General features: G+C 43.3%; 1 protein-coding gene across 1 annotated transcript in view; it reads left to right on the top strand.

Annotated features, from left to right (window-relative positions):
• The window catches only part of XPR1 (xenotropic and polytropic retrovirus receptor 1), a 233,036-nt gene that overhangs the window by 56,018 nt on the left and 163,082 nt on the right, over positions 1-13,936 (top strand). The window contains exon 2 of the mRNA XM_068239712.1: positions 10,191-10,242. Within this exon, the coding sequence (XP_068095813.1) occupies positions 10,191-10,242 (52 nt within the window). The remainder of the gene's footprint in view (positions 1-10,190; positions 10,243-13,936) is intronic.

Genomic DNA, 13,936 nt, shown 5'->3' with positions numbered 1-13,936 from the left:
TGGGGGGGGGGGGGGGGCATAGCAGCGGCACCACAAACCAGCACAATTTATTCGAATCAAATAAATCCTACTTTTACAACAATTTTCCATGATTACATAAGCAAGCAAAGTTATATAAAGAGAGATTATGGGACCCTGTGTCCCCTATCTTCTCCAATACATATTTTTCTCTAAATATATAGCATTACCTCATGGGGGGGGGGGGGCAAGGAAGGGAACATAACCTCAACAAAACAAACAAAACAGAGGGAGGGGGAAAGGGCCCCCCATCTGTCCACTCACCCCAAGATATAAACTTACTAGAGATGAGAAATCCATGGGGATTGTTGTGAAGTTTTTGATCAGGGAGCTCAAGATAAATATGGGAGAACGCAACCAGGGAGACCATGGGTCCAGAAAAGCCCCCAAAAGGATGAGATGAGAAAGAGGGGAAAAGGGAAGGGATGATTAGTAGGAAAAGAAAGGAAAGGCTGTGGATGCAGGCTTGGCTTCTGGGGCATAAAGAGATAATTTGCATATTCAGTAGCGGCGCATTGTGGGTAGCCACAGATGTTTACTTTAAGATGAAGTATCGCAAATTCCTTATGTTTTAAGAAGGCAAACCACACTTAGGTCCAAACCTATAACCCCAAAACTTTTTTCGGGAGGGAGCACCAAATATACCTTCTTTATGATCGGTCTTTTCTGGAATTCAGTGTATTTGGTCAGTTTGCTGCTCATGCTTCCTAACTGGGCTGGATTTGGTCAGTTTACTGCTCATGCTCTCTGAATGGGCTGGATTAGGTCAGTTTACTGCTCATGTTCCCTCAATGGGCTGAATTTGGTCAGTTTAATGTTCCTGCTCCCTGAATGGGCTGGTTAAAGCCATCAGAATCGCAGGACCTGCTTGACACAAGTAGCTGCATTAGTTAAGTCTGAGGGGAAGTAGAGAAGCAAAAAAGGACAACCCAGCATACCCTGCAACTTCCTTTTTGTGTACCAAATTTTGCGTGCCGCAAATAAGTCAGGTAAACAGGGGAATGATCATTTATCAACAAGAAAAGTAATAGTGATTTTAACTTTTGGATTGCCTGGTTAGCATCCTTATTACTTGTTTACCAGATACAAATAAATAATTGTTTTTGATTTTATGCCCGACCGTTACACTTTAATCCTGTGTGAGTGCTGTAAATGCTTCACGTTTCTTACTCACTATTATGCTTTTCACAGGTTCCAGGTTTTGGTAAACCGTTATCTTTGATTACCAACTAATAAATATGTCCATTTAATAGTTAATACAATCAAAGGTAAATTGTCGATCCATGCCGCAACATGGCTGCCCTGTAATTTCAGTTGTTTTCTTGCTAAAACTGATCCTAAAGATCTTGCTTGAATGAGGTTGCTAGGTATGCAGCAGTAGCAGCATTTTGGGAAGACTGATTGGCTCCAACCAGTTGGGTGTGGTGATGATTGGTATTTCTGAGGTTGCAGCCAAGACTTCCTGGTAGTGGATTGTAAAGGAACTACCATAGCTCTGAATAGGACTCCTTATTTTAAACTACCACTTTAGGAAGAATGGTAAACATGCCCAATGTAAAGTGACTTCATCCATAGACCGCGCATGGCAACACCTCCGATAAAATGTGCACATTTCCACTGTAAACTAAGCCTAAAGCTAAGTACACACTTTCAATTATAATTGGCCAATCACTGACCAATTTTACCACCTCCATGTACTATGAAGGCCAGCAGATTTTGAATACTGAGGCTGAGTATACACAAGATAAGTCTTTGAAAAATGAAAGATCAAAGATAATCTGAAGGTAATCTTTGTGTGTGTAAAAAAAAAAAAAAAAGGTTTACAAAACACCTTCAAAGATGGCAACAAAATAATTTTGCCTCTCAATCTTTCAGATCCATCCCGGGGATCTGTTCTGCGAACGATTGTTCATTAAACAAAGTGTGTATGAGATCTGCAGATATTTCTTAAGTGGCGTCCCCTTGACGATGAGCATTCAGCGATTCATCTTCCTGCACGGGAAGTTACATGACTGCACATGACCGGCACGGATGGGAAATTGAGTGATCATGGCACTTTGCACAGAGTCGTCGGGATGTTGGAGAACCTGTAACAAGAGTCCCCTGAGGGGGTACTCATTTCGGTAGGGGGAAGCCTCAGGGTCCCAATGGGGCTTCCCTCTCCGCTGTAGCTGCAGGCAATCCAGCGCTGGCTCCCCCGAAGTGTCCCGCAATCCGAGCTCGACAAGGCTAATATATTTACCTTCCCTGGCTCCAGTGGGGGCGCTATTGCGCCTCTCAGCATGGAAATAGCCGATCTCTGTCAAGTCTGCTCTAGTACGCAGGCGACTTGCGCCTGCGCAGTAGAGTGGCCCGACAGCGATCGGCTATTTCCGCCTATCTCCGAGCGGAGAGCCGATACTGCGCCTGCGGTCGAGCCGGAAAGGTAAATATTTACATCCCCGCCATTCCAGGAGCTTTTTCGCTGCCGCCGCGGGACACGGGAGGACTGGGAAGCCTCGATAGGATCCGGAGGCTTCCACCACCCAAGGTGAGTGCCCCCCAGGGGAAGTTTTTCTCATTACAGGTCAACTTTAAAGGTCCGATCCGCCTTGATTGTCGTTACTGGCGTGCTCCGCTAAATGTCCTTCGCAAGATCGCGGAAAATGCCATTCGTTTTTAAAAAAAAAAAATCACAGGTCATCGGGAAAATCGCGTGGTGGGTATGGGCCTTTAACTTTTGTATGCACACATGCGTGAAACAGAAGGAAGTAAATGGACTATAAAAGCATTTTGCAGATACTGATCTTTTGCATGTGCACAGCATCTTTAGACACATCAGTCTTTCTAACTGACAAATCTCTGCGACAGATTTATTCCCGAGTTTGCAAAGATTTTCATCTGATGGGGTGTACTCAGCTTGAGAATAGGCTGTGTAGGTATGTTCTCATGCTACGTGGAGGTGGTTAAATTGGCCTTAGATCTTTCATTTTCCAAAGACTTTTATCCCTTGTGTATCTAGCATAAGAAAACATTGATCTGCAGTCAAAATGAACCCGTGACATCACAGAGCAAGCAAAACAGAAGCATGCACTGTTTGTGAGTATGCACCACATGTGTCTGCATATGAACAATACTCTTCACATTTCTGCACCCATAGGGAGATGCTAGAAGCTGGTCAATGAGATTCTCATAATTCTGGCACACACTACTCAAACTTCTCACCTCCTGTTTCATGCCAAGCCCCCCCAATGGGACTTAAAGATGAACTGTAGTGAAAATACAACAATAAAAATTGCTTTTTGTTTTTTACATTTACTGATATATTATAAAGTCAATGTTTGTAAAATCTTTCATCTCTGTGGTTTACATACTGAAATGTATCGCTGGTGGTGACTTCTTCAGTTCTGTCAGGTGATCTCTACAGAATGTTCGTTACTGAGAGTTGTATGCGAAGAGGGAGATGCTGCTTGCTTGGCAGTTGGCAAAGCGTTATTTCCCTCAATGCAACGAGGCTCACAGAGAGCAAACTGTCAAGACCATGGTCATGGCATCGTACTGTGGGACGGGTTTCACCATAATATCAGTCATACATACCGGTGATCTATTTGAGAAAAGGTAAAGATTTCCCTGGGAAATGGGGTATTAGCTACTGATTTGAAGAGGAACTTTAACAAGGATTGAACGTCTTTCCAAACAGGAAGAAGCAGATTTATCAGTGTTGTAAATGTGAGTTTGATGTGTATTATAAGCTCCATGGCTCTTCTGGTCCACATAGGTTGACTGTATGACATTCAGATTTACCTGGGCAGCACATGATGAAGTGGTTTATTTTGGCAGTGATTCGTTTGGGTGCTCAAAGCAATATTTTGGTTGTCTCAATCGTAAAATAACCTGCACAAATTCTTGGTAGTAGGAGAATCCGCAAGGGTTTTCAGTTGCTGTAAGGTCAGGTTATGGTGCATACAGGAGCACTTTTAGGGCCCATTCACACTTGCAGCGCTAGTGCTTAGCGCTAGCGTTTTGCACGGGTAATTTTACCCAATTAGGGTGGTAAAATCACTGTACGCTCTTGCGATTCCCTGATAGTGATCAGCGCTTTTTTAAGCACTGTAACACAATCGCTCCAGAATCGCAGCAAAATGCTACATGCAACATGTTTTGCGATTGCCACTAATAGCGAATCACCCGAGATCGTCGGCAATCGCGGCAGTGAGATCACTGCCATGAGTTTATACTGCGCTAGCGCTTTAAAAAGCGCAAGTGCATTGGCAATTTGCGGGAATCACCCGTTAATCGCCCAAGTGAGAACGGGCCCTTAGTGATTCTCATCAGGTCTGAGCTTTAGCCTGTGGGCAGCAACACACTGGAACCGAGCGTTACACATATTGCTCAGGTGTACCCTAGTGGCATCTGTTTTTTCTATGGAGACGGTGCTCAATGAAGTGACTTCTGGGGATGGGCTTAGGAGGGGAATACTGCGTTTACTTGCTGGAAGATTCAACATGCCGAATCAATCTTTGCAGGCACCAGTTCATACATGCAAAATGTGAACGAACAGTCACGACATGCATTTCCTGAGCGAGGCTATTGCCTACAATAGCCTGTGGAATTGTGCGCACTTTGCTGTCCGAGGCAAAACACTCACAATTGCAGCTAGTGTGTTCCTGTTGCTCTCATGATATGATCTGACTGGGTACTGCCTCGTAGGGTTTTGCATTTAACTTTGTTTTTTGTTTCACTATGTGTTTTATCCTGCTAAAACTGGAGCTTATTGACTGGAATTGATTAGATCTGGTGCTTATGCCCCCAAGGAAATGGTCCATTTTTTTATTTTTTTTTTAATTTTCCTTGGTCAGGGAAATGGAAACAGATGTCACCTCAGGCATCAGCCCCACTTTCCCTTCATTTCATCAATTAATTCCATTTTCTTCACCTTGCTGCCTCTTGCTCTTTCTATATTGCTATTCGTGGTTACAGGTTTTGATTGGCAGGAGAGCAGATGTAGGGAATGTTAGTGCTACGCACGCTATGTAATGAATATAATGTATTTCGTTATCTCGCTATTGTTCTATACCCAGTGGTATATTTTACAGGCAAATGCAACGTGAAATATGCTTGAGTTTGTGCCGTCCACTTAGTTTACACTGTGTGAAATTTCTCATTTCATGCTACAGTTGCACTGCTTTGCAGTAAATGTGATCTTCATGGGTAATAAAGAACAGCAGGTGTTTTGAGATACAGAAAATTAGTGTTGTCGGATTTTGGCACTTGTTAAAGTGTAACTTCAGTCAGAATCTATTTTTGATCGGGTGCAGGAATAGAAGCCTTGGAAGGTTTTCATCACTGCCTCTTGCCCCGATCCAGAGGTTACCCCTTGTTTCCTGTGCTAGTGGCATTAAGGTTGTTCAAGTTTGAAGGTGTGTGTGTGTGTGTAGGGCATGGGTCAGGAACCTTTTTGACTGAGAGCCATAAATGCCACATTTTCGTGAGAGCCATACCATGTTCTTCAAACTGGGACAGTGCGCATGCACAGCAGATTGCTCACGTCCCAGTTGCCATGGTGATGAGTATAGAGTTCATCCTCTGGGCAGTGGAAGTGTCAGACACGCCTTCAGTTTCTCTTGGGCTTCAGCAACATCAGGAATTTCACCAAGAGCAAGACAGGAGACATATCGACTAACAGCTTGTGCAATTAGCTGACTTGGGGATTGATTCACTTTGTAGGACGAGAGCCCGGCACTTTGGCCCTATAGGCTGCTTGTCAAGTGACCTCGTCCTACAAAGTCACTGGACCTGACGAGGTCCAGGGTGGAACAATTGGAGCGACCGTTAGTTTTGGACGGAGCCTGAGTAAGCTATAGCAGTAGCGTGCCTACTTTGAAAAATGTTACTTGCGCTGCCACACTAACCTGCGCTGCTTGAGCACTGTAACTTAGTGAATCAACTCCTACTGATTTGTTTGTGAGCCAGATGTAGCCATCAAAGGAGCCACATCTGGCTCCCAAGCCATAGGTTCCCTACCCATGGTGTAGGGGGTCAGCATCTTACATACGTTTCTGCTTACTTTTATGAATGCTTTCCATAAGGTGTTCCTTCATAGTATCACTCAGGACAATGCGCTTACAGTAGATCAATGGCTTCTACTTGATGCTGCTCAGAGGTTAATTTCACTGAAGTGCTCAGGCTGGATTCATAGTGATCAGTTGCATAATGCACACATTAAAATGAGTGTAAACTGCAATGGAGACTGAACATAGTTACCAGTATACAGTAGGAGATAAAGCCCTGTCCGTATGAGCTTAACAGCGTTAGAAGATAATCTGCTTCTATGACTTTACTGTGTACAGAGAAATATTGGGAGAATAGGAGCTGAGCGCAGATGGTAAGTTATATATAACATTGTAATATATGCGACGTGCATAACTGCATACTAGGTTAGAAAACTTGGCAACTGGCTAAAATGAACTAGTTCATATTTGTAGGCAGTAAAACCCTTTCTAAGACTTTCTAATTGCTCTGCACACTGATCAGGTACATAATCTTTCTCATATGGTTATTTTATTTAGTATGTAGCTCTTGGAGCTGGTGGCTGAGTAGGTAAACATTCTACTCATTCTTTCAGCAACATGTTCTTCTCCATTTACTTCACTGATAAACAGCTGCTTTTATTGACTGCACTAATTCTGTAGTACCGTGTTTCCCCTAAAGTTAGACCTACCCCGAAAGTAAGGCCTCCCTTATATTTCAAGCGTGCTTGAAATATAAGCCCTACTCCGAAATTAAGACCTAGCTGTGGGGACGCTTTGTGTATGGGGAGGTGTGTGGTCTCCTAGGACGCATCAGCCTGGGACGCATCAGCCGGGCGCACATGATGACAGGAAGAGAGCGCCAGCGCAGAGCCCGAACTAGCGTACTTGCGTGAGGGTCAAAGGGCGCCCTCACAGATTGATTACAACGCCGCCGCCGCCACCGGAGGAATTACTAGGAACGGAGGGGGACGCAGCCACAAGGGAGGTGCGGTAAGAGCCTCCCCATACACACAGCGTCTAGCCCCTCCCACCCCCGAAAATAAGCCCTAGCACTAATTTCCACCCCAAAAAGAATATCAGTGTCTTATATTCGGGGGAAAGAGGTATAATCAGTTTTCCACCTTGTGTAACAGCTTTACCCTGTATTAAGTATTCAACAATAGTTCCACTGAAAATAATTACTAATATGTATAATATGTATACATGTTAACAAAAAAAAAGCAAATTGTCTGTAATTTATTGTTGAAGTGGACCTGGATCTGTTGTGAGTTTTTTTTTTCTGTACTAAACCAACTTTCTCTTTAGACCATTACCCACTTATCCTGTCACCAGTATTGCATGCCTAGGGATGAGAGCACCTGGCCAGTGGTAGACCCTAAAGCTTTGTATATACAAGACGAGGAACACTGTGCAGGCGACTTAAAGCAAACCTATATTTAAAAAATGAAAGTATGTATACTGCCCTAAGTAGAGGAAAGCCTCTCGAGGCACCAGAGGCTTCCCACGTTGTGCTCGACCTCACCACCACTGCGCGGGACACTCTTCTAGTTCACGGCTGCACTCCCATTTCTGCACAAATATGGCCGTACTTTTTAATGCTCCGTAAAGCTGCGCTCGTGCACTAACGGAAGTACAGCTGTGAACTGCTTCACTTGTGAACAGCTGGCTTTGGCTTACTGCGCAGGTGCAGCCCTACTCGCGATTGTGCAGTACGACCATGCTTGTACACAAAGGGAAAGACGGCCACAAGAACCTATCTGAAAAGCTCTAGTCTGATAAGTTCAGATGTTCCCTTCACAGCAATGGTGGGGTCAAGGAGGAGATGGAAAGCTTGTTAATTGTCCAGGGGCTTACCTCTACTTTGGTAAGTATCTACAGTTTGGGGGTGTGTCAGTGTTTAAAGACCTTGCATGGCAAGCTATTGTTCTTCTCCATAAGTGGCTTCCTCAAGCACTGCACCATTGTACCTCCTTTGCTATCCACTGCATTAGAGTGCATTGCTCACTGTAACGTGAAATGTTTCAAAGCGTGAATGTAGCTTTTACTGGTGGAGGAAGTGGCGAGCACTTTGTGACCAGAGTCTAAAGCTGGCCATACACTAGGCCGATTCCCGCCAGATCGACAGCAGATTCGATCACTATTCGATCACTGGGATCGAATCTGCTGTCACATCGTTCCCGCAACACGCCGAATTTCGATCCATCCCGTCCGATCCTGTCGATTGCTCCGTGTGGAAAATTACCGTCGATCGCCCGCGGGTAGGGAGTGCGTCGCTAGCGGCGTTCGAGTACCCGACGACCGACGCAATAGAGCCCGCATACATTACCTGCTCCGCTGGCACGACTGCCCCCGGTCACCGCTGCTCCGTCTCCGCTCTGGTCTGGTCTCCGGGTCCGGCATGCTTCACTTCTTCTAGCCCGGCAGGAAGTTTAAACAGTAGAGGGCGCTCTACTGTTTAAACTTCCTGCCGGGCAGGAAGAAGTAAAGCATGCCGGTCCTGGAGACCAGAGCGGAGACGGAGCAGCGGTGACCGGGGGCAGTCGCGCTGGCGGAGCAGGTAATGTATGCGGGGGGGGGGGGAGCGGCGGCAGCACCACCCTCACCACCACAACAGATTGTGAACGGTTTCAGGCTGAAATCGGTTCACAATCTGTTTGCAGTAAGGTAGCCATACGATCCCTCTCTGATCAGATTCGATCAGAGAGGGATCTATCTGTTGGTCGAATCTGATGGCAAATCGACCAGTGTATGGCTACCTTAATTCTTAAAGCGGGATTGTCACCATAAAAATCAAATTTCGACAGCAACTGATCTGAGTGTATTGAGTGATAAAGATGCCTATCCTGCATTCAAAACTTTCAAAACTTTTTCTCTTGGTTTGGAGTTATCACATACTTTAGGAGCACTGGCCCTTTAGTAGTCAGTGCCAAACAGTTGCATGCTGTTTTTTTTTAATCAATAATATATTCCTCCTCTTCCATTTATTTTCCTGCCTAGCTGCCTATCTGAAAAAGGATCCTCTGCTCACTTGTGTTTGCAAGCAAGGCTGAGGTGACTCAGCGATTGGAGGAAAAAAGAAAAGACAAGTTAAGGGCAGAAATGACATCAGGATTTAGCCTCAAACTGTGGGCAAAAGACATGGTTCCCATCAGGAACAGAATTCTCTTCATTTACTATATAAAATTCACTGAAACGTGGACAGTACAATACATGTGTTATGCAAATAGATCAAGTATTTATCTACTTATATATATGTGTTTTTCCCCTGGCATAGTATGGCTAATCCTACTGCTTTAAAGAGAATCTGTATTGTTAAAATCGCTCAAAAGTAAACATACCAGTGCGTTAGGGGACATCTCCTATTACCCTCTGTCACAATTTCGCAGCTCCTCGCCGCATTAAAAGTGGTTAAAAACAGTTTTAAAAAGTTTGTTTGTAAACAAACAAAATGGCCACCAAAACAGGAAGTAGGTTGATGTACAGTATGTCTACACATAGAAAATACATCCATACATAAGCAGGCTGTATACAGCATTCCTTTTGAATCTCAAGAGATCATTTGTGTGTTTCTTTCCCCCATGCACTGCACTGAAGTTTCAGGCTGCTCTTTTCTTCCAGCAAACAGCTTTGCCCTTGTTTGTAATTCCTCAGTATGTGAAAGCCCAGCCAGCTCAGAGGACGATTTATCCAGCTGATTAGAGCAGCTTCTCTCTTATCTAAATAACACACAGGCAGTATGCATAGAGGGGCCAGGAAGGGTGAGTTCATAGCAGAACCACAACACTGAAGAACTTGGCACCCTTCCAGACACAGGCCGACAAGTCTGACAGGGGAAAGATACATTGATTTATTACAGAGACTGTCATAGTAGAAAGTGCTGCAGTTAGCCAGAACACATTAGAATAGCTTTTGGAACATGTAGGATGATTAAAAACAGGATGCAATTTTTGTTACGGAGTCTCTTTAAAACTGGATACAAGTTTACTTGAAGTATCTGTGCATGCAACCTAGGTTTAGTAAGTTCTGATTTGTGTGTAAGGTTTAAAGGAATATCACTCTGTCACACTTTTTCACCCCCAACTAAACACACAACTCTTTATTCAGCGGATTACACGGTTTGTTTGAATGAACTAACTTATGATTTGCACTCTTCTCCCCCAGGCTTTCAAGGAGATGCTGTATGCAGCCCAAGACCAGGCCCCGTCTATTGAAGGTAAGACGAAACATGTTTGATTTCATGGACTGGAAAGAGATTGATGTTGTAGAAAAAAATTAAAAATAGTTCTGCTGACAAAAACACAATACATAATTAATGTGTAAACTTGAGCTGTCATCATAAATTAACAAACTTTTTTCAACAGTTCTACCAAAAAGAGATCCTTATTTAGGCATGAAATTGCATTTACGTTCAATAGTAGCAGTGAACTTTACGCTTGAATTGTCAATTCACAAGTGTGTTTAGTTACCAATTCAACTAAAGTCAGGTCATATAATTTGCCTCGGACTCGCCATAATTCCTGTACACCATTGCGCTATGCAATGAGTTTTAATGAATGTAAATTGGAGTGCATGATCGGCAATTAAATTGCGACCTTTTCCTGCATCTGTCATACATGTCAAACTCTGGCCTGCAGTGCCATCAGATTTTGCTAAACCTATATGGCTAAGTGGAGAAACTATGAAGCCACATGATGAAGGGATAGGGGCCACTAGACACTAGTGAACTGTATAGGGAAGAGGGTCATTAGACGCCAGAGAACTGTATAGGGAGTGAGGGGATCCATTAGACACAAGGGAACTGCATATGGAAAGGGGGGCACTAAACACCCGGGAACTGTATAGGAAAAGGGGGGCACTAGACACCAGAGAACTCTATAGGGAAGGGAAGACACCAGAGAACTGTATAGGGGAGGGGGGGGGCATTAGACACTAGGGAACTGTATAAGGCAGGGAGGGGGCCACTAGACATTGGCCTCAATTCACTAAGCTTATCTCCTGTCTTTAATAACTCTTCTAGAGTTGTTACCAAGGTGATAAGGCATGTAGTATCCAGGAAACCTTTTACCTCAGGCAAACCTAAAGTTAACTCTTCTGTCTCTAATTTCTCTTTAATCCTTAAAATAACTCCAGCGTTAAAGACAGGCTGTTAATTAACTGCGTGTGAAAATAACTACAGAGGAGGTAACTTAACTACAGAGGAGGTAACGTAAGGAATGAAGAGATAAGATAACTCTCTTACTGTGTGGAGGTAAGTTTTCTCTTGCCTTATTATCTCCAGCATGATCTTAGTGAATTGAGGCCATTGAGTTTGATCTGCAACTTGGTCCTAGTTTTCATTTTGGGCCCACCGTGCATTTGAGTTTGACACCCCTGATCTGTGTGATCATCATTTGACCATTTGATTGCAGTCTGCACAGTATGACCTATTCTACTACTTATACTTAAAAAAAAAAATAAAAAATAAAAAAAAAAAAATCCTCTCCTCCTTGGGGTATGGTAAGATGCTGTGGCTATAGAGATGAGAAATGCTTACCTTTGTTTAGAATGTTTGCTATTTTTCAGCTCTCTGGTACTTGTTAGGCAGACAGTTTACTCTCTATTTTGTGTACCATTGTTTAATGTTGTAATGCCCCTGTGTTAACATTGTGTAATGTTGTAATGTCTTTCAGCACTGCATAATATATAGGCACCTTATAAATCAAGTTTATAAATAATAATCCTGTTATCATGCTTGAGTACGTTTGGAAAACTGTGCTTTCTGACTGTATGTAGGACAGGTCTCGCCTGCACCAGAGACTGGCTTAATGAACATTATTAAGTTACAATTCTCTCGCAAAACAAGAATTTGCCTTCTTAAAACAGAAGATATTTGCGATTAGTCAGGTTGGAATGAGCAAACTGTTGTCCACAATACATCACTGCTGAATATACAAATTTGCTTCAATTCATCAAAGGCTGTTAAATAAAAAAAGAAAAAAAAATAAGTCGAAAAAATACCGCATTTGGTATTTTAGACTTTCATCAATATTTTCACAGGTGCGGTAGAAGTTGGGTAATTTACCGAAGCCCACTGACAAAAGCTTGTTCGTAACAGCAGAAGAGTCTCTGTTGTTACATCTGTTCTCTGTGCAGAGACAGCATTACAATAGTAAGAGGCATTCCAACACCCCTTTAGATGTGCATGTTTGTTATACTGTTCATTATACTTCCTCTGCTCGCTCTAAATCTGTCTGTTAGTCTTTATTAGCATTTTATTTAATTGTTACAGCTTAGATGAACTTTCAGGAGACTTTAAACATGTCCCGCTTAGGTGATTTCCCCACTAGTTCCTTCGCATCTTCAAACAGGAGCCTAATGGTTTAATCTGCCAAAGGGCTTCAGGGGAAACTTGTTACGTGTTCTCTCTGCTCACTGTCTGGGTGGTAAAAAAATTGTCCCTTCCTAGAAGCCTGTGGGTCCTATCAATGGGACTTGCAGGAGACGGGGTGTTTCTGTTGGCTCCCTGCTCCTGTCAATCATGGGGCTATCCACACAGAAGGCATTTGAAGCTGGTTTCCGACATAGGCGAACTGCTGGTGCTAATCAAACATGTCAGTGTTTTACCGCATGCTGTAACCTTAATGAATTGACATTTATGACATGTTAAGGTATTTACAGCACAAGTCAGTAATTTACCTCACTGCTCGGTAATATCCGCTTGCTATGTGGTAACAACTTTGATGAATTGACATTTTCCTAAGTGCTCGATAAAACCAGCTGTTTTCAACATTACCAAATGCGGTAATGCTTGAAGTGAAGCCATTGTCCCTTAAAGCCAGACACACCTCCAGAAACACTGGAATGCAATGATGTCTTAATTGTACAGAGCCACAATAATCCAACATGCACACAGACTGTTTCAGACTGATTGGTCTTCATCCGTTCATGGCATGGATTAGTATTGCGGTATGTGGAAGGACTTGAAGCAACTAGAGTTACAGATTGCTCAGCAAGCTCATGGCGAACCAGAACTCCTATGCAAGTGTAAGGGGCTACAAAGGACCAAAAATACCTCTTACTGCTATGCAAAACAGAAATGTACCTTCTAAAAACGGAAAGTATTTGTGATTATTAATTTTGGAGTGAGCATGTGAGGTGTCCCACAATGCATCTCTGCTGATTATGCAAAAAAATCATCCCTTTGATTCTCTTGTGACTAAACATTGTTTGATCATAGGAATAGGAAATGATCCTAGACAGCACCACCTGCAGTCATTATTTGTTCAAGTGGAACCGGCATATGGTTATTTCTTTGCCAAGTGAAACCCGACCTTTAGTGTAATAGCCAGATCTTTGTCTACCAACATTTGTTAGTTCATAGCCAGTCTGTTGGTAAATACAGACACAATGCTTTTGACGGCTAAAATAATTGTCATCGGTTCAACCATTAGCGTGTTTCTTCTGTACAGACTTCACCATCTTCTGCACTCAAATTAACCCGGGCAATGGGCCAGGCCACATATTTTCAGCCAATTGCTTTGACTGCGTTCACTGTGGGGAGCCTCCCTTTTCTCTTCCTCCTCCCCCATACGAAGATACATTCTGCTTGGCCAAGCATAACGTTCATATGCTTTAACTGCTTTCTGGCAAATTGTCAGATTCTCTGCTTTTCTCATTAGTTATCAGTCCACCTTCAAATATAGTGTCCTTACAAAACTGTGTTGTGATAAGCGGCATTTTCTGTACAGTACATCTGTTCAGTGCATGTAGTGGTTGCCTCCATACCTGTCACATAATGTACTTTTTTCTTGGCCGATTCTGGCTTATGACGTCATTGCATTTGTTGAAGCAGGATGTGGTTTTCACAAGTTCTCGCATAGTTTAAAGTGAGCCTTGTTGTTAGACTTATGGAAGCTGGGTAGTGTACT

This window comes from Hyperolius riggenbachi, chromosome 6 (assembly GCF_040937935.1).
Source record: "Hyperolius riggenbachi isolate aHypRig1 chromosome 6, aHypRig1.pri, whole genome shotgun sequence".
Classification (NCBI taxonomy): Eukaryota; Metazoa; Chordata; class Amphibia; order Anura; family Hyperoliidae; genus Hyperolius; species Hyperolius riggenbachi.
This window is presented reverse-complemented; position numbering and strand designations above follow the sequence as displayed.